At 35.8% G+C, this 25,851-nt stretch overlaps 1 protein-coding gene across 6 annotated transcripts in view; it reads right to left on the bottom strand.

Moving 5' to 3' along the window:
• SMG7 (SMG7 nonsense mediated mRNA decay factor) overlaps window positions 1–25,851 on the bottom strand; it is an 87,095-nt gene that overhangs the window by 36,872 nt on the left and 24,372 nt on the right. For 4 of the 6 annotated variants that reach the window (XM_045811438.2, XM_045811441.2, XM_045811440.2 and 1 more), the window contains exons 2-3: window positions 14,159–14,297; window positions 900–931 (exon numbers count right to left, since the gene is read on the bottom strand). In XM_045811438.2, coding sequence (XP_045667394.1) covers window positions 900–931; window positions 14,159–14,274 — 148 coding nt within the window. In that variant the 5' untranslated portion in view covers window positions 14,275–14,297. The remainder of the gene's footprint in view (window positions 1–899; window positions 932–14,158; window positions 14,298–25,851) is intronic. The other 2 variants (XM_045811439.2, XM_045811443.2) reach the window with 2 other exon arrangements.

Here is a 25,851-nt window from a genome sequence, read left to right as displayed (position 1 = left end):
ACCATATTAAGTAAACCTGTTAAAAGTGCTTTTAGCTTTTTCCCCCTCTTTTCCTTGAACAAGAGATAATGATATTACCCATAAATCCTTAAAACAATATCAACATTAACATTAAACTGCAATATTGAGAAAAAGACACCTAAAGACCCTATTTCTTTTTGATAGTAAATTTTGGCAAGAATACTGGTTCTAATACTTTAACTCTTCTTTGTGGATTTCACTTCAGAACTCAAGTTCTCAAAAATTAGAATGAGATCCATTTTCACATATCTCTTTTTACATTTTAGGACAGCATATGCTGCTACAGAGAGCACAGTGATCACTACACAGTCATTGTCATATATTTCCCAATTCTGGAAAGTTAAAATCACCTGCTCCTTCTAGTGACTTTCAGTTATTCTTTCGAAAACACCTTGGATATTTATTCAAAACAAAAAAGATAAGGGAGAAAAGAAAGGAGGCAAGGCAGCTCGCTCAATTTCAAGAACTTTTAGTAAAGTTTTCCTACAAATATCTTTCCTCAAGATCTACTTACTATTCAAGTTTGGGGAATTATAAACAGGAAGACATGAACTTAATACCCTAAGGTATTTTTGTTATATGGTATATGAATTCTTTTTTATATGTCTTAAATTGATGATAAATAGTTCATAAAAATTAAATGATTATCTGCACTAAATTAGGTAATATTTAATTCAATGTAGCACAGATTATATAAAATTCTTGATCATCTACGTAAGAATTCAAAGTTCAAAAACAATAATTATTAAAAACAAATAGTAAGTTATCATTCCTTTTGACAACCAGGACAGTGGAACAAGTAATATAGGAAAAATGAGACCCTTCCCTTAATTTAATGGTATAAAATAAGTGTGAAAAACAAGTGAGCAAGCCAATACCTGTCATGTCAGCCTTCAGGACTTCTGCCTGCCTAAACAGAGGGAAAAAAGAACATTGATTAGAAACAAACCAGGCCTACTCAACATAAATAACCCTGAAAATTAAAAGTTAAGTGAAATCATATACTACATAAAGATGTATACCACCTCCATATGTGAGTGTCCCTGCTTTCATATCCAGGGTAGAACTAGGTCTTGGCAAACTGATGCCACTACTTAAAAGAATATAGGGTCACCATGAATTCTATGAGTACAGCTCACATTCTTGCTGTTTTCCTCCAAATCTGACATATTTAAGGTAATGTTGAATGACACTCATTAAACAAAAAATTTTCCCTGAACACAGCCAGGAAATCCTGTTTCTCAATTCACTAACCATTGTAACTATCTCAAATCCCCCACTCTTCTCAGATGTTGATTTCTGACCTCCTCATAAGGCTAGCCCCATATCTCAGCAAAAACAATGATAGATGAAGGCTATTCCTATTTTATGTTCTCAAAGCACTCATTTTTTCTTCATAGTACATATCATAGATTTTAAGAATGCTCACCATCATAACCTATTAGCACAAGTGCCCAGCATACAGTAGGCATCCAGTAAATATCTTTAAAGTGAAGAAAGGAAAAAGTATGATCATGTTCATATACTCTAAAAAGGTATGTATATAAACTTATGAGATTTCCATGTCTTTCTTTTCTTAAGATTTTATTTGAGAAAGAGTGAGTGAGCGCGTGTGCATGCCCACGAGGGAGAGAGAGAGAGCAAGCACAGGTGAGGGGCAGAGGGAGAAGCAGACTCCCCACTGAGCAGGAAGCCCGACGCTGGACTCAATCCCAGGACTCTGAGATCATGATCTGAGCCGAGGTCAGATGCTTAACCAACCGAGCCATCCAGGTACCCCAAGATTTCCATGTCTAAAAACCAAATATGACATAAAAGCTAGAGAATAATCAGAGATTCTAAAATTTTTACTGTAAATGTTACGTACTTAATATCAGTTGTGAATTTTAGTTTCGTCAAAACATAAACTGTATGTCTCAATTGTAACATCACTGCAAATTGTGCTACTCAATATAACCTAGCTTCACTGTTTGCTTTGGGTGTTAAACTTCTGCCATTAAAATAAATGAATAAACAAACAACTTTCACAAAGTTTGTTGGGTTATACCATTAAAACCTAAGATCATAAAATTTAACAAAGAAGACCATATATCCTGCATAAGATGTTACATACGAACCTAATACCAACCACAAATCAAAAACCAGTAATACCCAAAGAATAAAGAGAAAGGAATACAAGTATATCACTAAAAAAAAAAAAAAAAAGCCAGCAAACCATGAAAGAGAGCAAGAAAAGGATAAGAGAAAAACTATGAAAACAACCACAAAACAAGTAACAAAATGGCAATAAATATCTATCTAGCAGTAACTACTTCGAATGTAAATAAATTAAATACTCCAAACAAAAGACACAGGGTAACCAAGTGAATAAAAAAACAAGACCCACCTACATGCTGCCTATAAGAGAGACTCATTTCAGACCTAAAAACACCTGCAGATTGGAAGTGCAGGGATGGAGAAATGTTTATCATACAGATGAGCGTCAAAAGAAAGCCGGGGTAGCAATACTTGTATCAGACAAAAGAGATTTTAAAGCAAAAACTATAACAAGAGACAAAGAATGACATTATATAATAATAAAAGGGACAATCCAACAAGATATAACAATTGTAATTATTTATACACCCAACATGGGAGCACCCCCATACATAAAACCGTTAATAGCAAACATAAAGGAATTAATCAGTAGTAATACAGTAATAGTAAGGGACATTAACATTTACGGTAATAGACAAATCATCCAACCAAAAAATCAACAAGGAAAAGGTGTTCTGAATGACCCACTGGACCAGATGGATTTAACAGATATACTCAGAACATTTCACCCTAAAATGGAATACACATTCTTTTCAAGTGCACATGGAACATTCTCCAAAACAGATCACATATTAGGCCATAAAACAAGTCTCAACAAATTCAAAAAGATCGAAGTCATACCGTGCATCTTTTTTGACCACAACGCTATGAAAGTAGAAAACAACCACAAAAAAAATCTGGGAAGAGCACAAATACATGGAGGTTAAATAACATGCTACTAAACAATGAATGGGTCAATCAAGAAATCAAAGAAGAAATAAAAAAATTACCTGGAAACAAATGAAAATGAAAATACAATGGTCCAAAATCTTTGGGATGCAGCAAAAGCAGTCCTAAGAGGGAAGTTTATAGTAATACAGGCCTACTTCAAGAAACAAGAAAAATCTCAAATAAACAACCTAACCTTACAGTTACAGAATCTAGAAAAAGAACAACAAAACTCAAAACCAGCAAAAGGAAGGAAATAATAAAGATTAAAGCAGTATTGAATATATACAGAAACTTAAAAAACCCAATAGAACAGACCAATAATACCAAGAGCCGGTTCTTTGAAAAGATCAACAAAACTGATAAACCTCTAGCTAGACTCAACAACAACAACAAAAAAAAGAGGACTCATATAAACAAAATCACTAATGAAAGAAGAGAAATTACAACCAACACCACAGAAATACAAACAATTGTAAGAGATAGTATGAAAAATTATATGCCAATAAATTGGAAATAATGGTTAATTCCTGGAAACATATAACCTACCAAACTGAAGAAGAAAGAGAAAATTTGAACAGACTGAGATTACCAGTAAAGAAACAGACTCAATAATAATTTAAAAAAAACCTCCCAACAAACAAAAGTCCAGGACCAGATAGCTTCACAGGAGAATTCTACCAAACATTTGAGAAGTTAACACCTATTCTTCTCAAACTATTCCAAAAAGTACAAGAAGGAAAACTTCCCAAATTCATTCTATTTGAAATCCCCAAATTCATTCATTCTATTCATTCCTGATACCATAACCAAATAAAGACACAAAAAAGGAGAACTACAGGCCAATATCTCTAATGAACATAGATGCAACAATCCTCAACAAAATACTAGCAAAACCAAATCCAACAATACATTAAGAAAATCATTCATCACAATCAAGTGGGATTTATTCTTGGGATGCAAGGGTGGTTCAATATTCACAAATCAATTAATGTGATACATCACATCAATAAGAAAAAGGATAAATACCATATGATCATTTCAACAGATGCAGAAAAAGATCTGACAAAGTATAACATCGATTCATGACAAAAAACCCTCAACAAAGTAGGCTGAGAGGGAAAATGCCTCAACATAATAAAGGCCATATAGTAAAAACTCACAGTGAACATGTTCAATGGGAAAATATGAGTGCCTTTTCCTAAGGCCAGGAACAAGACAAGGATGTCTACTCTCACCACTTTTATTCAACATAGCACTGGAAGTCCTAGCCACAGCAATCAGACAACAAAAGAAATAAAAGGCATCCAAATTGGTAAGAAGAAGTAAAACTCTCATTGTTTGCAGACATGATGCTATATATAGAAAACCCTAAAGACTCCACCAAAAAACTCCTAGAACTGACAAATGAATTCATTAAAGTTTCAGGATACAAAATCAATACATGGAAACCCGTTTTATTTCTACACACTAATAATGAAGCAGCAAAAAGAGAAATTAAGAAAACAATCCCATTCACAATTGCACCAAAATAATAAAATACCTAAAAATAAACTTAACCAAAGAGGTGAGAAAAACCTGTACTCTGAAAACTATCAAGCATTAATGAAAGAAATTGAAGATGACACAAAGAAATGGAAAGGCAGTCCATGCTCATGGATTGGAAGAAAAAATATTGTTAAAATGTTTGTACTACCCAAAGCAATCTAGAGATTTAATGCAATCCCTATCAAAATACCAACAATATTTTTCATAGAATTAGAACAATCCTAAAATTTGTATGGAACCACAAAAGACCCCAAATAGCCAAAGCAATCTTGAAAAAGAAAAACAAAACTGGAGGTATCAAAATTCCAGATTTCAAGATATACTACAAAGCTGCAGTAATCAAAACAGTATGGTACTGGCACAAAAAACAGACACAGATCAACAGAACAGAATAGAAAACCCAGAAATAAACCCACAATTATATGGTCAATTAATCTTCAACAAAGGAGGAAAGAATACACAATTTCTCTTCAACAAATGGTGTTGGGAAACACCAATACCAGAACAATGAAGCTGGCCAGCTTCCTTATACCATACACAAAAATGAATTCAAAATAGATTAAAGACCTAAATGTGAGACCTAAAACCACAAAAATCCCAGAAGATGGCACAGGCAGTAATTTCTCCTACATCTGCCACAGCAACATTTTTCTAGATATAGCTCCTGAGGTGAGGGAAATAAAAGCAAAAATAAATTGTATTGGTACTACATCAAAATAAAAAGCTTCTGCACAGCGAAGAAAACAATCAACAAAACTAAAAGACAACCTACTGAACGGAAAAAGATATCTGCAAATGTCGTATCTAATACAGGGTTAGTATCCAAAATATATAGAGAACTTAATTCAACACTCAAAAACCAAATCATCCAATTAAAAAATGGGCAGATGACATGAACAGACATTTCTTCAAAGAAGACATACAGATGGTCATCAGACACATAAAAAGATGCTCAATACACCCCTTATTAGGGAAATGCAAATCAAAATCACAATGAGATATTACCTCACATATTTCAGAATGGCTAAAATCAAAAACACAAGAAATAACAAGTGTTGGCAACAATGTGGAGAAAAAGGAACCCTCTTGCACTGTTGGTGGTAATGCAAACTGGTGCAGCCACTGTGGAAAACAATATGGAGGTTCCTCAAAAAGTTAAAAAAAAAAAAAAAAGAACTACCTTATAATTCAATAATCGCACTACTGGGTATTTATCCAAAAAAATACAAAAACGCTAATTCAAAAGGATATATGTACCCCTCTGTTTATTATAGCATTATTTACAAAAGCCAAATTATGGAAGCAGTCCAAGTGTCTACTGATACATGAATGGAGAAAGAAGATGTAGTATAATATATAATGGCATATTATTATTCAGCCATAAAAAGAACGAAATCTTAGCATTTGCAACAACATGGATGGAGCTAGAGAGTATAATGCTAAGCGAAGTAAGTCAGTCATAGAAAGACAAATACCATATGATTTCACTCACATGTGGAATTTAAGAAACAAAACAAATGAGCAAAGGAAAAAAAAAAAAAAGAGCAAGACAAACCAAGAAAGAGACTGTTAACTATAGAGAACTGATGGTCACCAGAGGGGAGGTAGATGGGGGGATAGGTGAAATAGGTGATAGGGGTTAAGAATACACTGATGATGAGCACTGAGTAATGTACAGAAGTGTTGAATCACTATATTGTATACCTGAAACTAAAACAATCTATGTTAACTATATTAGAATTAAAATAAAAACTTAAAAAAAAAAAAAGAAGAATGCCATATATCCTATCCTACCCATGTCAAAACAACACACCCCTCCAAAAAAAAAAAAAAAAAAAAATCTTGCTGGAGCATTATTTGAGCCTTATACTGAGAAAGCCAGTGCTAATTATGCATCTTTACTAGACTCAACGTTTTCATTGTGTCCCTGAGCTGCAAAGTTACAAAGGATGTATGTTACTATGTTCCCATATATTAGTTAAAAAATTCATACAAGTATATACAAGATATCTTATACTTAGAATTATGTGTCTAAAGATTGTTTTCTCATTCCAAGCAAGATTTCCTTATAAAAATGAACAAATATCATTTCAGTATGCTAACATCTGCCTAGTGAGAATACCAACTTCCTGTCAAAGATTTTATTGAGCATATAATAGGAACCATTTACAAATAATCTGCTTCCTCTATAGGCTGTCAGTTAGAGAAGATAATGTAAGTCTAATAATGTCTCTTGTAAATCTAGCCAATTCTGCAGCAGGCTTCCATTGATAAAGATCAAAATTTTACTTTATATTTTTACATACCATAATCTAAGAATTTTTTTAAAAACTAAAAATTGAAGCACTAACAAAAGTGCAAAAATGTCATAAAAACTATCTGACATAAATGTTAAAAGCATTTTGAAATTCGAGGACTCGGTATGACAAGAGTAGAGGTGCTCATTCTCTGTATTGTTCGTTCTCTCCTTGATTCTGAAGGAGACACATTAATGATGAAAATAATCTTGCTAAATTGAACTGATGAAAAGATAGCTAAATGAAAAATTCACATAACCACATGAAGCTATCTATCATTATTCCTCTTCTATAAACAAGGAAATTGAAGCTCTGAAATGTGAAATAATTTGTTCACAGTCACAAAGCAATTAGGTACAATTAAGTACAAACTTAGTTCTTTCCTACTCCAAAATCTAGTCATTTCTACTTTTTTCAAATTAGAATTTTAAAAATCATGATTTAAAAAGCTAATACAGATTCTGTCAACTAAACACTAACATTTAAGTCACCTAGCCTAAATTAAAAGATTTGTTGAAACAGAAAATAAATTCCACCTGAGATTTTTAATCAAAAAGACCACAGGAAGTAAAATTCATATTCTATTACAGTGGTCAGCCTATGGGTGAAATTCCTTCCTTCACTCTGAATCTATTTTCATAAATAAATTTTACTGGAACACAGTCAAGCCCCTTCATTTGTGTACTGTCTATGCCTGCTTTCTGCTACAAGGGCACAGCTGAGTAGTTGAGACAATGACCACATGGCCCACCAAGCCTCAAATATTTATTATCTGGCTCCTTTACAGTAAACTTTGCCTCTCCTGCTCTAGGGAGTACTTGATCAAAAAAGAGAAGTAAAGTATCGGTAAGTTCCCAAACCAAATAGTTTTCCCATATGGGGAACCATCAATAATAGTTTCCTCAGAGTAAAGATCTATTTTTATTAATGTAGTAATCTTACCACAAAAAGAACCATATTAAAAAATACAGTGTCATGTAACAAACAATGAAGTTCCTATGTGTAGGTCATGCTATTCTTTTTTGATGGACTTAAATCTATAAACTGTTTAAAACCCTGTTAGGGTTTATATACTATTATCTACTAACTCTTCCTTTTTCCTGTGTACCAAAAATACCCATTTAGACAGGTGAGAGGATTAAACTGAGAATCATCATCTCACAAGACGATGAATCCCTACCCCCCACTACACAATTTTTTTCTTTCCTTTTTCTTTTTATCTTTTTTGGGGGGGGGGGTCAGAGGGAGAGAGAGAATCTTAAGTAGGTGCCAAGCCCAATATGCAGAGCCCGACACCAGCTATAATCCCACGACCCTGAGATCATGAACTGAGCTGAAATCAAGAGTAGGACGCTTAACTGACTGAGCCACCCAGGTGCCCCACAATTTTCTTTTTTTTAATAGTGTATGATATACAGGAAATCAAATCAATAGATATGTGATCTTATAGCAACTGCTTTTATAAATATTAATACATAACTGGCTGATTATTTCATAAAGAAAAACTACTACACCTCAACTGACCTACTGGTTTTAAGCCAATAATGTTAAAGTTTAATCTTACAGTTTATAGCCAATGCTTATATAAAGAGAGAAAGTTTTTAAATGTTTTCTCTGGGTAGAAGATTTTGGAAACATGAGTTTCTTTTTATTCTTACTTTAAGCTGAAGGAATTAATGAAAACAATGAATGAACCAAGAATTCAAAAATGAAAAATCATCATGTCTTCAATAATAAAATAGCACTATTAAACAGTTATGAAATATAAAGCTTTCAAAATATTAAATACATTGTGTCACTTCTTTATAAGAGAAATTAAGCACTTCTATCAAGCAATAAAAAAGTCATTAAAAGGCTGAATAAAATCTAAAACATTCAGTGATAAACAATGCATTGAAAGCTAACAACCTGAAAGGATATTCTTGGAGACAACATGATCATCAAAATCTATAAATATATCCAATGTATTCTAATGCACTAGGTACTGAAACAGCCAATACTATATATAGTACTTACTACTGTCAGACACTGTTCTAAGGGCTTTACATAAATTATTTAATCCATATTATGAACTATTATTACCCCCACTTTACAGATGAAGAAATCCATGGAAACAGAGGTTAAGTAATACATCCTAGGTCATCAAGTTAGTAAGCAATAAAGGTAGCATTTGAACTCCTCAATCAGTTCGGTTCCAGAGCCTAACTCCTTACCACTATATCATAGTTTCTCTTACACAAGACAACAAGGAAAAAAAAAAAATCTGGAATGTTTGATAGTAATAACCCACAGAACTAGGGCTTTCAATATTTAAATATTTTGCAATAATTTTTTATAATGTCATTAGAGAAAAAATACTAAAATTCGTGTTTATCTTCTTTAACAAATATCTTGATTATACACAGCATTTACATAACAATGCAAGGTAACATATATAGAGTAATCATTCTTAACACACATTAAGGTTTGTGGTTTAAAATATAAGATATCCCCAAGGGTGCCCGGGTGGTTCAGTCGGTGAAGCATCTGACTCTTGATTTCAGCTCAGGTAATGATCTCAGGGTCCTAGGATCAAGCCCCGCAGGGAGTCTGCTTGAGATTCTCTCTCCCTCTCCCTCTGTTCCTCCCCCCATGTGCTCTCTCTCTCTCTAAAATGAATAAATTTTTATAAAAATTAAATAAATAAAATATAAGGTATCTCCAAAACAGGGGAAGACACAGTGGAAGATTCCCTCTACCTGAAACTTCCAAGCCCATTTCTTCTATGAGCAGAACACAGGAAAATGACCCAACATTTTCTAATCTCACAGTTGCTAAAGAAAGGTGAATCAGCTTCTTTTGTTTCGGGAGGTGAGGCTAGAATATTTTTTTTAGAAAAAATTTTTTTGAAAAGCAGGTTTTATTTCAAGTTAATTTGTTTACTTATTTTCATAGAGTACTAAGGAGTACTTGGGATAACAAAAGTATTCATCAATTATAATCATAAATATAATAACCTAATCATAATTATTTGTGCAAAACAGTAGGCCAGATACTGTAAGTGAGTGTGAGCCTACACATGCATGCACAGAAATACACAATCTATAGATCTATAAGACATCACCAAGTCTCATGGTATTAATCAAAAATAAATAAATAAATCGTATCACTCTACTGTTGAATTTCACATAGAAAAGAACACCTAGGGAAGACGCTGCTCCTGAAGGAGCTCTTCTCAGTAAGGGATAACAAAAACACTAATTTGTTCTCTCTCTATGGCACTTTACAGTTTGTCATGAATTTTCAAGTCTCCTGACATTATTCAATGCTCTATATTACAACATTTATTCTACAGTTTCTATTATTTGAAAATGTGTATCTAGTTTTATTAAGGGACAGGCCTGGTCTGGAAATATCAAAGGTAAGAAGGAATTCTTCTTCCAGGCCGAGAAAGTAGCACAATAATAAGAGCTAAGCTAAGTCAGTGAAGGTGGGAGACTGGAACATAAAATATAAGGTAGAACGCCACGAGAGATGAGCTGGAGACCAAGGCAGAGAGCAGACTGTGAGAGTCTGCATGACACATTAAAGAGCTCAGATTCTGTCTTTTAAGTAATAGGAAACCAGGGCTGAGTTTTAAGTAGGAGCACAGCATTGTCAGAATTTTATTTTTAAAAGATTACAACAACATGCATGAAAGATGGATTTTAAAAGGGCCAAGACTGGAAGGGAGGAAATGACAATACAGATGGACAAAAAACCTAGATTCAAAAAATACCTGGAAGTAAAATTAGTGGAAGGAAAGCTAAAGCAGAGAAAACAGTCCAAATCATTCCATTTGTTAGCTTGGATAGCTGGGTATATGAGAAAACAGAGGTGCAGAAGCAGGAAACTTAGAGATAAGTGTCAAGCACAGAGGAGCCATCAAGACTAGGGGTATAGTACTGGAGGGACCAGGACGTTGGTGATAGTTAAAACCATAAGAGAAAATGTAATTGCCCAGATGGCAGAAGGGAGAAGCTAGCTTTCAATGATTTTTTTTTTTTTTTTTTTAGTATAGGTGACACACAATGCTACATTAGTTTTGGGTGTATAACACAGTGATTCAACAACTCTATCTGTTATGCTATGCTCACAAGTGTACCTACAGTCACTATATAACACTATTACAATACCACTGACCAGATTCCCTATGTTGTACCTTTTATTCTTGTGACTTATTCATTCCATTACTGGAAGTCTGTATCTCTCTCTCTCTCCCCTTCACCCATTTTGCCTGTTCCCCCATCCCTTTTTCTTCTGGCAACCATCTATTTATAGGTCTGATTCTGCTTTTTGTTTATTCATTTGTTTTTTGGTTGTTTTTTTTTTTTTTTTGGATTCCACATGTAAGTGAAATCACATGGTTCCTTGGCTCCTCAAAAACTGAAAACAGAAATACCATATAATCCAATTCCTACTGAGTATGTATCCAAAGAAAATTAAAACACTAATTCAAAAAGATGTATGTACCCTATGTTTATTGCATCATTATTTACAACAGCTAAGATATGGAAGCAACCCAAGTGTCCATCCATAGATGAAGGGATACACAATGGAAGATCATGCAGCCACACAAAGGATGAGATCTTGCTGTGTGCAACAAAATGGATGGACCTAGAGTGTATCATGCTAAGTGAAGTCAGACAGAGAAAGACCTATATTCATTCTTAAGGGGCAGATAACTATAAGGACTGGAAAGCGGGTTGGATTTGGTGAAATAAGGGTCAATGATAGCCCTGCCAGAAAAGAGACAATGTCCAATTGCAGGGGACTAGGGAACAAATAAGAAAGAGAAGTTTAGGGGAGCCTGGATGGCTCAGATGTTTAAGCATCCCACTCTTGATCTCTGCTCAGGTCATGATCTCAGGGTCATGAGACTGAGCCCCAAGTCAGGCTCCACGCTGAGTGCAGTGCCTGCTTAAGACGCTCTCTCTCCCTCTGACACTCATCCTGCTTGCACAGGCTCTCTCTCCCTCTCTCAAAAAGAAGGGGGGGGGAGAGAACTTTAGTTCAATTAAAATGCTAGGCAGTGAGGAAAAAGGGAAGAGGGCCATGATAAAGAGAAGTTTCTTTTTTATAATGGTAGAGACTTAAACATGTTTAAAATGAAGAAATGAAGCTAGGAGAATGGAATAGGTTGAAGACCTAAGAAAGTGAGAACAAAACTGACAGAGCATGGTTCTGGAAGATATGGAAGGAAATGAGAATATGATTAATAAGACAGGAGGCAAGACTATCTTTGAAAAAGAGGCAGGATGAAATTGGAGGGAGGTAAGTTTAGATGGAAATGTGCTAGAAGAATCTGAGAGTAGTGTGGCGTGAAGAGATGTCAAGAGAATTCACAGCTACACTCACTGCTTCACTTCAGAGATAAAGTAGGAGATCAGATCAGTGTCTGAACATAAGAGGTAGATAAACTGAAGAGAATGGTGAATATCTGGGATAATTACAAAATGAATAGGAAAGGAAGCCTTACCAAAGGTGAAGAAAATAACTGAGAAAAAGTTATGCGGGCCATATGGATTAGACATGAGGGAGAGGACAGTGTTCAGGGCTATATCCCTAACACCTAGAATAATGTCTGGTATATGGTAGCTATTTACTAAAATTTTGTTGAATTAATGAATGGTAAAATGCACACAAAGAAGAGGCAATTTTCTTTAACAAAAAGTGATACAGAATAAAAAAAGTCTAAATGTGGGTTTCCTACATATTGGTAGTGGTACACTGGAGCTTCTTTCCAAGACACTTCAATTTCCTCATCTGTAAAACAGGGAAACAAACTCCCTTTCAGAGTTGCTATAAGAAATAAACAAAACAATCAGTAAGTTACATAAAGAACATAAGTGAAAACTCCAAGAGGGGGACTGTAATCTGATTATAACACCAACACTTCAGTGACCACCAAATTACTTTTGCTAATCTGGTTCCTGACACAGGATCCTTTCTGAAGCAGAACACAGGGTTGAAGAAAACATTCCAAGATGGGGGTCAAAAATCCTGTCATCTACTACCATATAATGCTAAAGGACAATAGAAAGAGAAACTGTTTACACGTCATGATGACAAGTTCTTAGTATGTACAGAAAATGAAACCAGAGATAGATACATCAAAGTTGCAAAATAGTTTCTTTTTTTGCTTCTCTCCAAATAGTAGTTTTGATTACATAACTTAAACAAATACATTTTAAATACTGGACCTGATAACAGATGAAGCAAATTATAAAATACAGAAATGTTACAATAATGGGCTATAGACTCTAAACTCCTCTGTTAAGAATTAACTAATAGCCTAATGATAATAGAGTTTGATCATTTAGTATTTGCTAGGTCCTGTTTACATGCTTTCGTATTTTATTAAATCTTTAAATCACGCAACAAATCTATCAGGTGAGTAGTAAGTTTATCCCCATTTTGCTGACAAGGAAACAGAGGCACAGAGTGGTTAAACAACTCGCCCAAAGTCACACAACTAGGAAGTGGCAGAGCTTAGGTTCCACCTATAGTCTGGTTCCAGAGTTCTTAAGCACTGCACAGTAAAGCAAGGCTTCTGGAATAGCCCGGCTATAGCTGTCATTGTCATGGTATCAACTTCTAGGGGCAACTATCGCTTCTCATTTAAAAGCCATATCTCTGAGATCAGATACCTTCACACATTCTGTCAATGTAACTGTCATTACAAGCTGCTGTGATAACAGTTTCTAAATCACCATGTGGTTAGAGAGGGCTTCTCTAGCGTGCAATCATGTACCTATTTCTATAGGCATCTGGGAGGCTGGACTGTATCCAGGCAGACACAGAGAACTAAGTTAAGAGATGATGCTCCCTGCGCTCAAATGAATTGTTATATATAGAACCGAAAACACAGGAATTTTCATACTAAAGGACAACCTATAAGATATATCACATGTCCCTACACTTATCATGAATATTCAGAGACCTCATAAACATAAAAATGTCTTAGACTTACATTAGTAAATGTTTTAAAAATTTCCTTCAACTACAAGATATAAATGCTCATGACAAAGTAAACATATGCCAAAGTTCTCATGAAGCCACATAAGTAAAAAAAAAAAAAACAAAAAAAAAACTTAGCATTCCCATCTCCCATCTCCCATCCTGGCCAATAGCAAATGCTTCACAAAGTCTCTAATTCTTCCATTAGCACTCATAGAATATGCATACTTTAACATACATCTCTAAAAGGAATACAAACATGTAGAAATCCCTTGTAATTTTTATCCTACCTAATATTACTTGATTTCAGATGCTCCTCTGATTTCAAGTTTCCGGTCCTCATCTGGGACTTAAATGAAACGTTTTCTCCCACAATGACTATCTGCAAGAACATCCAATTTCTCATAAGGTAGAATGGTTTAAGACATTCTAGATAGAGGAGAGGAGGAAAATATGAGTTAACCCACAATAACAGAGAACTCCTTTGAAAAATAATTAAATTATTTTCTCTTTATTTGAAGTGATTTAATGTCAAAGGCAAATGAAAAATACTTTTTTCTTTCTGTATTAAGTTTCTTAGAATATACATCTTAAAATGCTATTTTGCGTATTTCTAACATTCTAGTTTTAGATCAAAGTATTGTCTAATCTCCCTGTCTCTCTGAAAGCTGACTGGTCTCTATAGGGCAAACAAATACTAGTTACCCAGCAGGGTTTTTGTCGTTCCAAGCTGAGAGTGCCCTACAGAACACAGTACCAGATGGTTGGTCCAAACTAGACTGTTTACCAACAGAAAAACATGTAAAGCAATTAAACCACAATTATAGGTGGTATGAATGATGTTTAAATTCTAAGATCAGCTAAAAAATGTCAGGTTTTTAGATCTTTATTCACTCACTGAACAATGATTTAGTCATGTCTATGTACCAGATACAGTGTGAAGGACTGGGTATACAATGATGAACAAAACAAATATGGTCCCTGCCATGGATTTTAAAGTATAATGTGGACACTGATCCACAAGGAAGGAGGAGGCAATAAAGGGTAGTGGTTAAAAGCAAGGGCCTGTGTGTCACACTGTCTGCACTTAATGGCATGCTGGGAGTAAGTCAAGCCACAGAAAATCATAGCAAAATTTCTTAGGGACATCAATGTAACTCAAAGATTTGAACAAAGTAAATATTATCGGCTGCTGATAATTGCTTACATTTCCAATTACTGTGTGGCAGATTCTGTGCTAAATGTTCTATATGCATGATCTCAAAGAATGGGAATATAATGTAATAGTTAAGCGTCTTGTATTCAGACTGTGCATTCAAACCAAGCTCTGCCAACAACTAGCTGTGTAACCTTAGGAAAATCACTTCTCTATGCCCCAGTTTTGTTACAAGTAAGGAGATAAATAAATGTACCTACCTCACTGAGATGTTTTGAGGATTAAATGAGGTAATAGAAATAAAGCACTTAGGACTGTTCCTCAGTATGCCCTCAGAAAATATTAGCTGTTTTGTCACTGTTATCAGTATAGTTATTAGTCTTCCCAACAATCCTAAGATGTGTTATTATTCTCATTCTATAAATTAGGAAATTGAAGCTAAGAACTCACACTAATCAATTCTAGAATAAAAGACAAAGTTATTTATAATATTTAACAACAAAACACCAGTCTTAAGAGAAATTTCAAACATGCAGGAGGTCCATGTGGACTTTGTCCCCTTACTTCAAAAGCATGTATTCAATCTCCAACGACTTTAGTTGTACTTTACTGAAGACTGAGAAAATACCATATGATAAAACCCAAGCTCCTTAGCATAGCATGTGAGGTCCCACAGCTCCCCACTTAATACTTTATGACCTAATAAAACTAAATTACTTTCAGTTCTTAGCTATTTTATTCCTCAGTATCTGTACTCATGCTCTTTCACTCAACCTGGAATGCCCTCCTTCTTCCCTCCTTGTCTGGTTAACCCCTTCTCTTATTTAAAACTCTTCTATATGAGGGCTTTGGCATGGCCAAGCACTCCCAGCACATCTTAACGCCCGCCTGTATGTCAGCACTCAGCACTATTATGAAGTTATTTCCTCTACTAGAGGCTGTCCTGTGCAACTTTGTATACCTGGTGCCTAACTATGCCTGCCAGACTAACGTGTATCAAGTAAATTTATGTTAGTTTGGACTACACAGTCTCTCAAAAGGCCAAGACACTAAAAATTCAAAGTTTCTCAAAACTGACAGTAGTCTTGAAAGTCTTGCTGGAAAACAATTTCAAAGGTTTTTTATCTGATAACCAGGAACAACATACTTCCTTCTAGTTCAGAAAATCTACCATTTTATACAGTCAGTTAGAGAAGTCCATGATCATTTACCTGGCTATCTGAAATTCAGATTGTTTTCTGCACACTGGGATCTATATAGTACATACAATACACTACATATTTCTACAGAAATACAAAATTTGAGGGGCGCCCGGGTAGCTTAGTTGGTTATGCATCTGACTCTTGATTTCAGCTCAGGCCATGACCTCAGGGTCCTGGGATCAAGCCTGGAGTCAGGCTCTGCGCTCAGCGTGGAGTCTGCTTGTCCCTCGTCCCCTGCCTTTGCTCCTACATGCGTGGGCTCTCTCTCAAATAAATAAATCTTAAAAAAAAAAAAAAAGGAATATAAAATTTGAAACCTCAACGGAATATGGATAAATTCAATAACCCAAGTGAGTAAAACAAGTAATTCAGAGTAAGGCTGACTGAATTTAAATTGAAAAAAGAAATTTAGATTAACCCATCAACAATTGGAAGACCATTTCCCCCTCACCTCAATTTTTATATTAGATGAGGTATGCCAAAACAACGGTTTTCAACTCTACCGAACCCAATGCCTTTGGAGAAAAAAAAAAAAAAAAACGCTTTCTATGTAACAACCCTGTACCTTCTAGAAATAAAATACAAGATTATATTACACTATTTATTTAATACAGTAAAAATGAAAACTAAATGCCTTTTAGATTAAAAAAGGGGAAAAATAAAGGAAGGCAATTTTTTAAAAAAGATTTTTATTTGTGAGAGAGAGAGAGAGCGTGCGAGCATGAGTGGGAGGGGCAGAGGAAGAGGGAGACAGAACCTCAAGCAGCCTCAGCACTAAGCACAGAGCCCTATGTAGGGCTTCATCTCACAATGCTGAGATCACAACCTGAGCTGAAACTGAGAGAGTAGGATGCTCAATGGACTATGACACCCAGGTGCCCAAAAGAAAAGCAATTTTTAATAAAATTAGCATCTGAATATATAAATGATCAGGTAAGACTACCTTTGAAGACATAATGAAGTAAATGCTTGCACATACTTATAATGGTAAGAGAAGGTTAACAGAATTCCAAAGACAGACAAATGAAAGCCAAAATACGAACAGACACTAGAATTAAAATAAATATTAATGTAATAGACCAGATTCATTGGAAATGGCAATAAGAGAAAAAAAATGACGTAAGGGCAACATGACAAGACAAAGTACAGAGGTGATTTGAAGAAAACAAGTATGTGACTATATACTTTGATAGGTGACATGGAACAAAAATTAGATTAAAAAAAAAGAGCAAACGGCCTTTATATAATGTAAAATACCATATAAATTAAAGTTAAGCAAAAGCAAAATACTACTTCCTGATGTGGAGTAGGTGGATAATATGCAAAATGGACAAGTTAATTAACTCGAAGAGCTAGCAACAAGATTCCGTTGACTTAAATCAAAGAATCCAGGGGCGCCTGGGTGGCTCAGTCAGTCGAGCGTCTGCCTTCGTCCTCGGGTCATGATCCCAGAGTCCTAGGATCAAGTCCCACCTCAGGCTTCTTGCTCAGCAGTAAGCCTGGTTCTCCCTCTGCCTGCTGCTCCCCCTGCTTGTACTCTCTCTCACACACCACCTGGCATCTGCACCCTTATTAATTCCCTTCACAAACTGACCCTAGGCTGGCCATGCAACTTACTTTGGCCAATTGGACATCACCAAATGTGCCACAAACAAGCTTGATAAGCACTTGCGCATTTGAGCCTGCTCTTTTGCTAACACCATCATCACGTGATGGATCACAGACCAGTTGGAAAAAGGAGACCCAGTTTTCCCACCTACTGATCATCTCAGTTGAGGGTCCAGACATTTGAGTGAGGTTGTCTTGGACCATTCAGGTCAGGCTGAGCCACTGGCTGACTGAGTCATCCAACTTGACCTAGACGGTCTGAGACAAGGGAAACCTTTGGAAATTTTGAGCAAGAGGTGACATGATCTAATCTAGATTTTAACAGGTTCCACCTGGCTGCTATACTGAGAATTAACTGTCTTGGTCCAGTAGGCAGCAATAAAGATAGCTGTCATCAGACTCTGACCAACATTTGTTGAGTGAAGGGGGAAAAAAAGAGAGAGAGAGAAAGAGAGAGAGAGAGAAAAAAAAAAAAGATTCCTGGCCAGCCAGAACACTGGATTTGCCATTTAATAATAAAAGGAAGATGATACAAGCCGGTATATGGAGAAGAGTCCGTTTGGGGACAACAGTGCTTGGCACATGGTATTATATAAGCTCTTGCTATTGTTTTTGGTAACAATGGTAATTCTGAGATGATTATTATATATATCCAAGGGAATGAACTGATAGGTAGTTAGAGTCGGGGGTTTAACGGAAAGTTCTGGACTATAGATATTCATTTGGGAGTCATCAGCATACAGGCATACCTTATTTTATTGTACTTTTCTTTACTGTGCTTCACAGATGCTGCATTTTTTACAATAGAAGGTCTGTGGCAACCCTGTGTCCAGCAAGTCTATTGGCACCATTTTTCTAACAGCATTTGCTCACTTCATATGTCTGCCACATTTTGGTAATTCTCACAATATTTCAAACTTTTTCATAATATTATTATTATTATACTTGTTATGATGTCCTGTGATCAGTGATCTTTGATGTTATTGCAATTGTTCTGGGGCACCACAAACCATCCCCATATAAGACAGCAAACTTAATCAATAAATGTTGTGTGTGTTCTGACGGCTCCACCAACCCGCCACTCTCCCATCTCTCTCCCTCTCCTGGGGCCTCCCTATTCCGAGACACAGTATTGAAATTAGGCCAGTTAGTAACTCTACAATGGTCTCTAAGTGGTCAAGTGAAAAGAGTCGCATGTTTCTTACTTTAAATCAAAAGCTAGAAATGATTAAGCTTAGTGAGGAAGGCACAATGAAAGCCTAGATAGGCCAAAAAGCAAGGCCTCTTGCACAAAACAGACCACTTGCACATTCGAAGAAAAAAGTTTCTGAAGGAAATGAAAAGTGCTGCTCCAGTGAACACACAAATGATAAATGAAAAGAGCCTTATTGCTGATGTGGAGAAGGTCTGAGTGGTCTAAATATATCAAGCCAGCCACAACCTTCCCTTAAGCCAAAGCCTAATCCAGAGCAAGGCCTTAACTCTCTTCAATTCTGTGCAGGCTGAGAGATTCAAGGCAGCTACAGAAGAAAATCTGAAAGCTAGCAGAAGTTGGTTCATGAGGTTTAAGGAGAGAAGCCATCTCCATAAAACAGAAGTACAAGGTGAAGCAGCAGATGTTGATACAGAAGCTGCGCCAAGTTACCCAGAAGACAGAACGAAGATTATTTGTGAAGGTGGCTAAACAACGGACTTTCCATGTAGACAAAACAGCTTACATGGGAAAAAGATGCCATTTTATTGCTTTCATAGCTAGAGAGGAGAAGTTAATGCCTGGCTTCAAAACTTCAAAGTACAGGTTGACTCTCTTGTTAGGGGATAATGCAGCTGGTAACTGTAAGTTGAAGCCAATGCTCATTTCCCATTCCAAAAACCGTGGGGCCCTTAAGAACTATGCTAAATCTACTCTGCCTCTGTGCTCTGTGAATAGAACACCAAAGCCTGGATGACAGCACATCTGTTTACAACATGGTTTACTGTAAACCCACTGTTGAGACCTACTGGTCAGAAAGAAAGATTCCTCTCAGAATATTACTGCTCATTGATAATACACCTGGTCACCAAAGAACTCCGATGGGAGATGGACAAGACCAATGTTTTCATGCCTGCTGACACAACATCTTTTCTGTAGCCCATGGATCAAAGAGTAATTTAGATTTTCAAGACTTGTATTTAAAAAATACATTTCAGGGGCACCTGGGTGGCTCAGTTGGTTAAGTGTCTGCCTTTACTCAGGTCATGATCCCAGGGTCCTGGGACTGAGCTCTGCACTGGGCTCCCTGCTCAGCAGGGAGCCTACTTCTCTCTCCCTCTCTCTCTCTCTGCTGCTCCCCCTGCTTGTGCTCTCTCTGTCAAGTAAATAAATAAAATCTTAAAAATGAATAAAAAATATATTTCACAAGGCTATAGCTGCCACTGATAGTGATTCCTCTGATGGATCTGGGTAAAGTCAAGTGAAAACCTTCTGGAAAGGATTCCCAATTCTAGATGCCATTAACAGCATTCGAGATTCATCTGAAGAGGTCAAAATATCAACATTAACAGCCATTTGGAAGAAGCTGATTCCAACCCTCATGGATGACTTTGAGGAGTTCAAGACTTCAGTGGAGGAAGTAACTGCAGATGTGGTGGAAATAGAACAAGAATTAGAAGCGGAGCCTGAAGACGTGAGTGAATCACTACAATCCACTGATAAAGCTTGAATGGATGAGGAGTTTCTTCTTATGGTTGAGCACAGAAAGTAGTTTCTTGAGATGAACTTTACTCCTGGTGAAGATGCTGCGAAGACTGTGGAAATGACAACAAAGGATTTAGAATATTACATAAACTTAGCTGATAAGGCAACGGCAGGGTTTGAGACGACGGACTCCAATTTTGGAAGAAGTTCTACTGTAGATAAAATGCTATCAAACAGCATTGCATGCCACAGAGTAATCACTTGGAAAGGAAGAGTCAGTTGACGTGGTAAACTTCACTGCCTTATTTTTAAAAATTGCCAACCCCAACCTTCAGCAACCACCACCCTGATCAGTCAGCAGCCATCAACGTCAAGGGAGGATACTCTACTAACAAAACAATTACGAGTCACTGAAAGCTCAGATGACGGTTAGCATTTTTCAGCAACAAAGTATTTTTTAAGTAAGGTGTACGCATTGGTTTTTTAGACATAATGCTATTGCACACTTAAACTATAGCATATGTAAGTATAACTTTTATAAGCACTGGGAAACCAAAAAATTCATTTGACTTGCTTTACTGTGATATTTACTTTATTGTGGTGGTCTGGAACTGAACCCATAATATCTCTGAGGTATGCCTGAGAGGCCAAAGCTGAGAAGGGAACAGAACAGTAGATGGACTGAGAACTAAAAGCCATAGAGTTAGGAGGAAAATTTGTTTGTCTGTTTAAGATTTTATTTTTAAGTAATCTCTATATCCAACATGAGGCTCAAACCTACAACGCTGAGATCAAGAGTCGCATGCTCTACAGAATGAGTCAGCCAGGTGCCCCAGAAGGAAAATTTGTTGAATGTGGTGTCCTAGAAGCCAAATGAGGAAAGAGCTTCAAGAAGGGGACAGAATCAATTAAGTGCTGCTGATGCATCAGGTAAAATGAGGCCTGAAAACGGACTATTCAACTTAGTAATGTGGAAGCCACTGAGGACCTTGTTAAGAACAATTCTGGTAGAGAACTGGAGGCATAAGACTATGGTTTGACTTCAATAGAAAATAGGAAAGGAACTGAGACTAAAACCGAGTTTAGACATCTTTATCAAGGAAAGAGAGGCAGTAGCTGGAGATGGATATGAGGGTCAGAAGAGTTTTTAAGATGGGATATATAAAATGCTTTTTATGGGATGGAATGGGAAAGACTCAAGGAAGAAAAGCAAAAGGATGAGAACAGTCTCATCAACGCCATAGGGGCCCGTTTAACTACTGCATGTTTAAAAGGAAAAAAGGTCCTTGAGTGAAAGAATAAAATTTAAAGTGAATATATCAAGAAGGAAAATCACCTAATAATTATTGGGGACCCACAAAATGACCAGTGAAACACATAAACCATTCTCAATTTAATTTTCATAGCAATCTGTGATAACTACTACATAACTATTCTTCCTTCCTTTTTTTTTTTTTTCTCTTAGAGTGTGAACATGAGCATGGTGTGGAGGGATGGGGAACAGGAGGGGATGGGCAGAGGGAGAGAGAATCTTATGCAGGCTCCACGCCCAGTGCAGAGCTGAAGGCAGGGCTGGATCTCATGACCCTGGGATCATGACCTGAACCAAAATCGACAGTCAGATGCTTAACTGACTGAGCCACCCAGGTGCCCCTATTTTTCCAATTTATATATAAATAAGGCTCAGAGATTTTAGGAAACTTGCCCAAGATCACAAAGATAGTAAGTGCTAGGACTGGGATTCAAATCCAGGTATATCAGAATTCCAGATCCTAACCTTCTATTCATTATTCCATGATTCATGACAGACTTCAATTTTCAACAATTCACATAATCAAAGCTAAATTGTGAATATTTTATTGCTTATGATTTATTCCAAGTTTCCCTTTTTAACAACATAAGACCAATCCAGATCTTTTCCCTTAAACCTAAAAAACTCTTCTTCGGGAAATGTTCCTGGTTTTACTGCTAGTACAGTTTCTGTCCCAAGAGGTCTCTCTAGCTGTTCTTTCCACTCTCTCTTCCTCATCACAATGCAAACCGAGAATCCCAATTCTTAGAAAATTCTAATAAAGACAACTTTCAGATAACACAGGTTTACTATATTTTCTTGCATGAATTATACAGGAGAAATAAATGCACACAGACTTCAGTGGCAACAGAATGTTCCTAAGAGTGACACTAGTCATCACTGCTAGTAATATTCCCTATGGCTTAGGACCCAAGGTACTCAGAATAAGCTCCTGAATATATGATTGAAAAAGAAAGGGAAGGGACATCTTCATGGACAAATCTTCACCCTATACAAGGTTTATGTAGATATAACATAAAGCAAGATCAAACAAATTTTATTATACTCTCCCATCCTGCTCCTTGAAATATAAAAAGCAAAGATATGGCCTGGCCTGTTATTCCAACATTACTCAAAATCCAGTTTTTAAGTTCTTTGCTAACAAGGAAAAAATATATACCCTCCTTACCTGCTAAGTGTATAGTAACATTTACAACTCTATATCATGTTAACAAAATCAAATTACCAGTTCACTGGGCAACAGACCCCAAGAAGTTAAGAGTTTATATCAAATCTGGCTCATATCATTATATAAAAAGTATCTGAAGAAATGACAAGAATATCTTTCAGATCTGATGAAAGTTATAAACCCACAGATCTAAGAAGCTCAGTAAACCTTGAGCATTTAAATACAAAAGAAAACCACATAAAGGCACTGTAATCAAATGGTTGAAATTCAATGATAAAGAGAAAATTTTCAGAGCAGGCAGAGAAAAAAGATACATTATATAAGGAGGAATAAAGATTACACTAATGCCCAAATTCTCAGAAAAAATGTAAGCCAGAAGATAATGAAATAATATCTTCAAAATATTGGGAGGGGGAGGGGGGAGAAACCTATATTATATATCCAGCAAAAATATCCCTTAAAACTGAAGGTGAAATAAGGACATCTTCAGAAACACAGAAACTGAGGAAACTTGATGCCAGCGGATCAGTATCATAAGGAATATTTAAAAAAAGGAAGTTCTTGAGGCTGGAAAAAAAATACCACACAGAAATCTAGAACTACACAAAGAGATAAGGAATGCCAGAAATAAAAAATATGTAAGTAAATATAAAATAATTTTTTTCTCCTTGTTTTTAAATTTCCTTAAAAGTTAACTAACTTTTAAACAAAAATAACATGTAGTCTAGGGTTCAAAACAAATAAAGGGGAAAAAAAAGGTAGAGTGCCCAGCTGACCCACTTGGAAGAGCATGCAACTCTTGATACCAGGGTCATGAGTTCAAGCCCCATGCTCGGTATAGAGATTACTAAAAACAAACAAACAAACAAACAAACAAATATATGACTTTAAAACAAAATAAAAAAGGGGGCACCTGGATGGCTCAGTAGGTTAAGCATCTAACTCTTGACTTCGGCTTGGATCATGATCTCAGGGCTGTGAGATCAAGGCCTGCGTCGGATTCCGCACTGGGCATGAAGCCTACTTAAGATTCTATCTCCCTCTCTCTCTGCCCCTTCTCCCCCCTCTAAAAAGAAACAAACCGCAAAAAAAAAAAAAAAAGAAAACAAATATAGAAATGTTTGACAACAGTACAAACAAAAGGAGAGGGAGATGGAATTATATTGTTTAAGATTTTATATTATACGTAGAGTGTTATAATATAAAAATGCATATTGTAAATCCCAGAGCAACCAAAAAGGGGGAGGATACCTAATAAACCAACAGAAGAGATAAAATAAAAACAGAGACAGAGAAAAGAAAAATAGATAAATCTACAATTATTCGGAGATTTCAAAATTCCTCTCTCAGTAACTGACAGAAAACAAGGCAGGAAACTAGTAAAATCAGACCAATACTATCAACCAAACATCTAATTGGCATTTCTAAAACATTTTACCCAACAGAAGAATACATGTATTTTTCAAGTGCACATCATTCAGCAAGACAGACCACATGCGAACCACAAAATAAATCTCCAGAAATTTAAAGAATTAAAATCACAGAACTACCAATCAATACAGAAAGAGAGCTAGAAAATTCCTCACCTATTTGGAAATGAAATAATACCAGTCTTAATTATCACAAATCGCAAAGGAAATGGGAAGATATTTTAAACCAAATGAAAATGGAAACATTAATGTGTAGGATGCAATCAAGACAGTGCTCAGAGAACTCTTTATAGCTTTAAATGCTTATATGAAAATAAAAAAGGTCTAAAAGCATTAATCTAAGCATCTATCTTAAGCTATAAAAGAGTATATTAAACCAAAATTAAGTAGAAGAAAATAATGAAAAGCAGAAAACAAAAATCAGAAAACAAATAAAAGCTAACTTTAAAAAGCTCAATATAATTCTCCCCAAATTGATCTATAGTTAGAATACAATTCCAATCAAAATCCTAGCAGGCTATTTTTGGTAAAAACTGACAGGCTGGCTTTAAAACTTATCTGGAAATGGAAGAACCTAGAATAACCAAAACAATGTTCGAAAAGAATAAATTTGAGAGAACTTACACTACTGGATTTCAAAATTTACTTCAGTGCGGTGATAATCAAAACAGTATAGCGTTGGTATAAGAATAGATATATAGGTCAATGGAACAGAACAGAGTACCGAAGCAGACTCATCTACTCATGTATGTAGGTACATGCATATGAATGTGTCTGTGTGTATAGCCAAATGATGTTTAACAAAGTGTCAAGGCAATGTAATGGGGAAAAAATGTTTTCAATGGTACTGCTGGAATAACTGGAGATGAAAGTTTAAAAACTGGAAAAAATTAACCTTAAATGATGCATCACAGCACGCACAAAAATTAATTCAAAATGGATCACTGACCTAAATCTATAAAATTTCTAGGAGACAATTTTCACTGCCCCAGGGCAAATAAAGAATTCCATAAAGGCCAGATTCAATAAAAGAAAAAGTAAACTGATAAACTGGAGTCATTAAAATTTAAAACTCCTACTCCTCAAAATAATTAAGAAAGTGAAAAAGCAAGCCAGACTGGGATATATGTGTGTGTGTATAAGCACAAAGGATTTACACTGAAAAAATAAAAAGAGAACTCAATAATAAAGCAATCCAATTTTTAAAATGGGCTAATGATTTAAACACTATAAAAGAGAATACACAAATGGCCCATAAGCACATGAAAAGAAGCTCAACATCTTCAGTCATCTGGGAAATGTAAATCTACAATAAAACACCAATTCACATTCACTGTATGATGAAAATCAAAGGACTACCAATACCAAGTGTTGTAGGTAAGGCTGCGGAAAAACCAGACTCTTCTACACCGCTGTGAAGTATAAAATGT

Source organism: Ursus americanus, chromosome 2, assembly GCF_024610735.1.
Source record: "Ursus americanus isolate L20-20 chromosome 2, mUrsAme1.1.p, whole genome shotgun sequence".
NCBI lineage: Eukaryota > Metazoa > Chordata > Mammalia > Carnivora > Ursidae > Ursus > Ursus americanus.
Note: the sequence above shows the minus strand (reverse complement) of the source record. Positions and strands in the feature narration are given on the sequence as shown.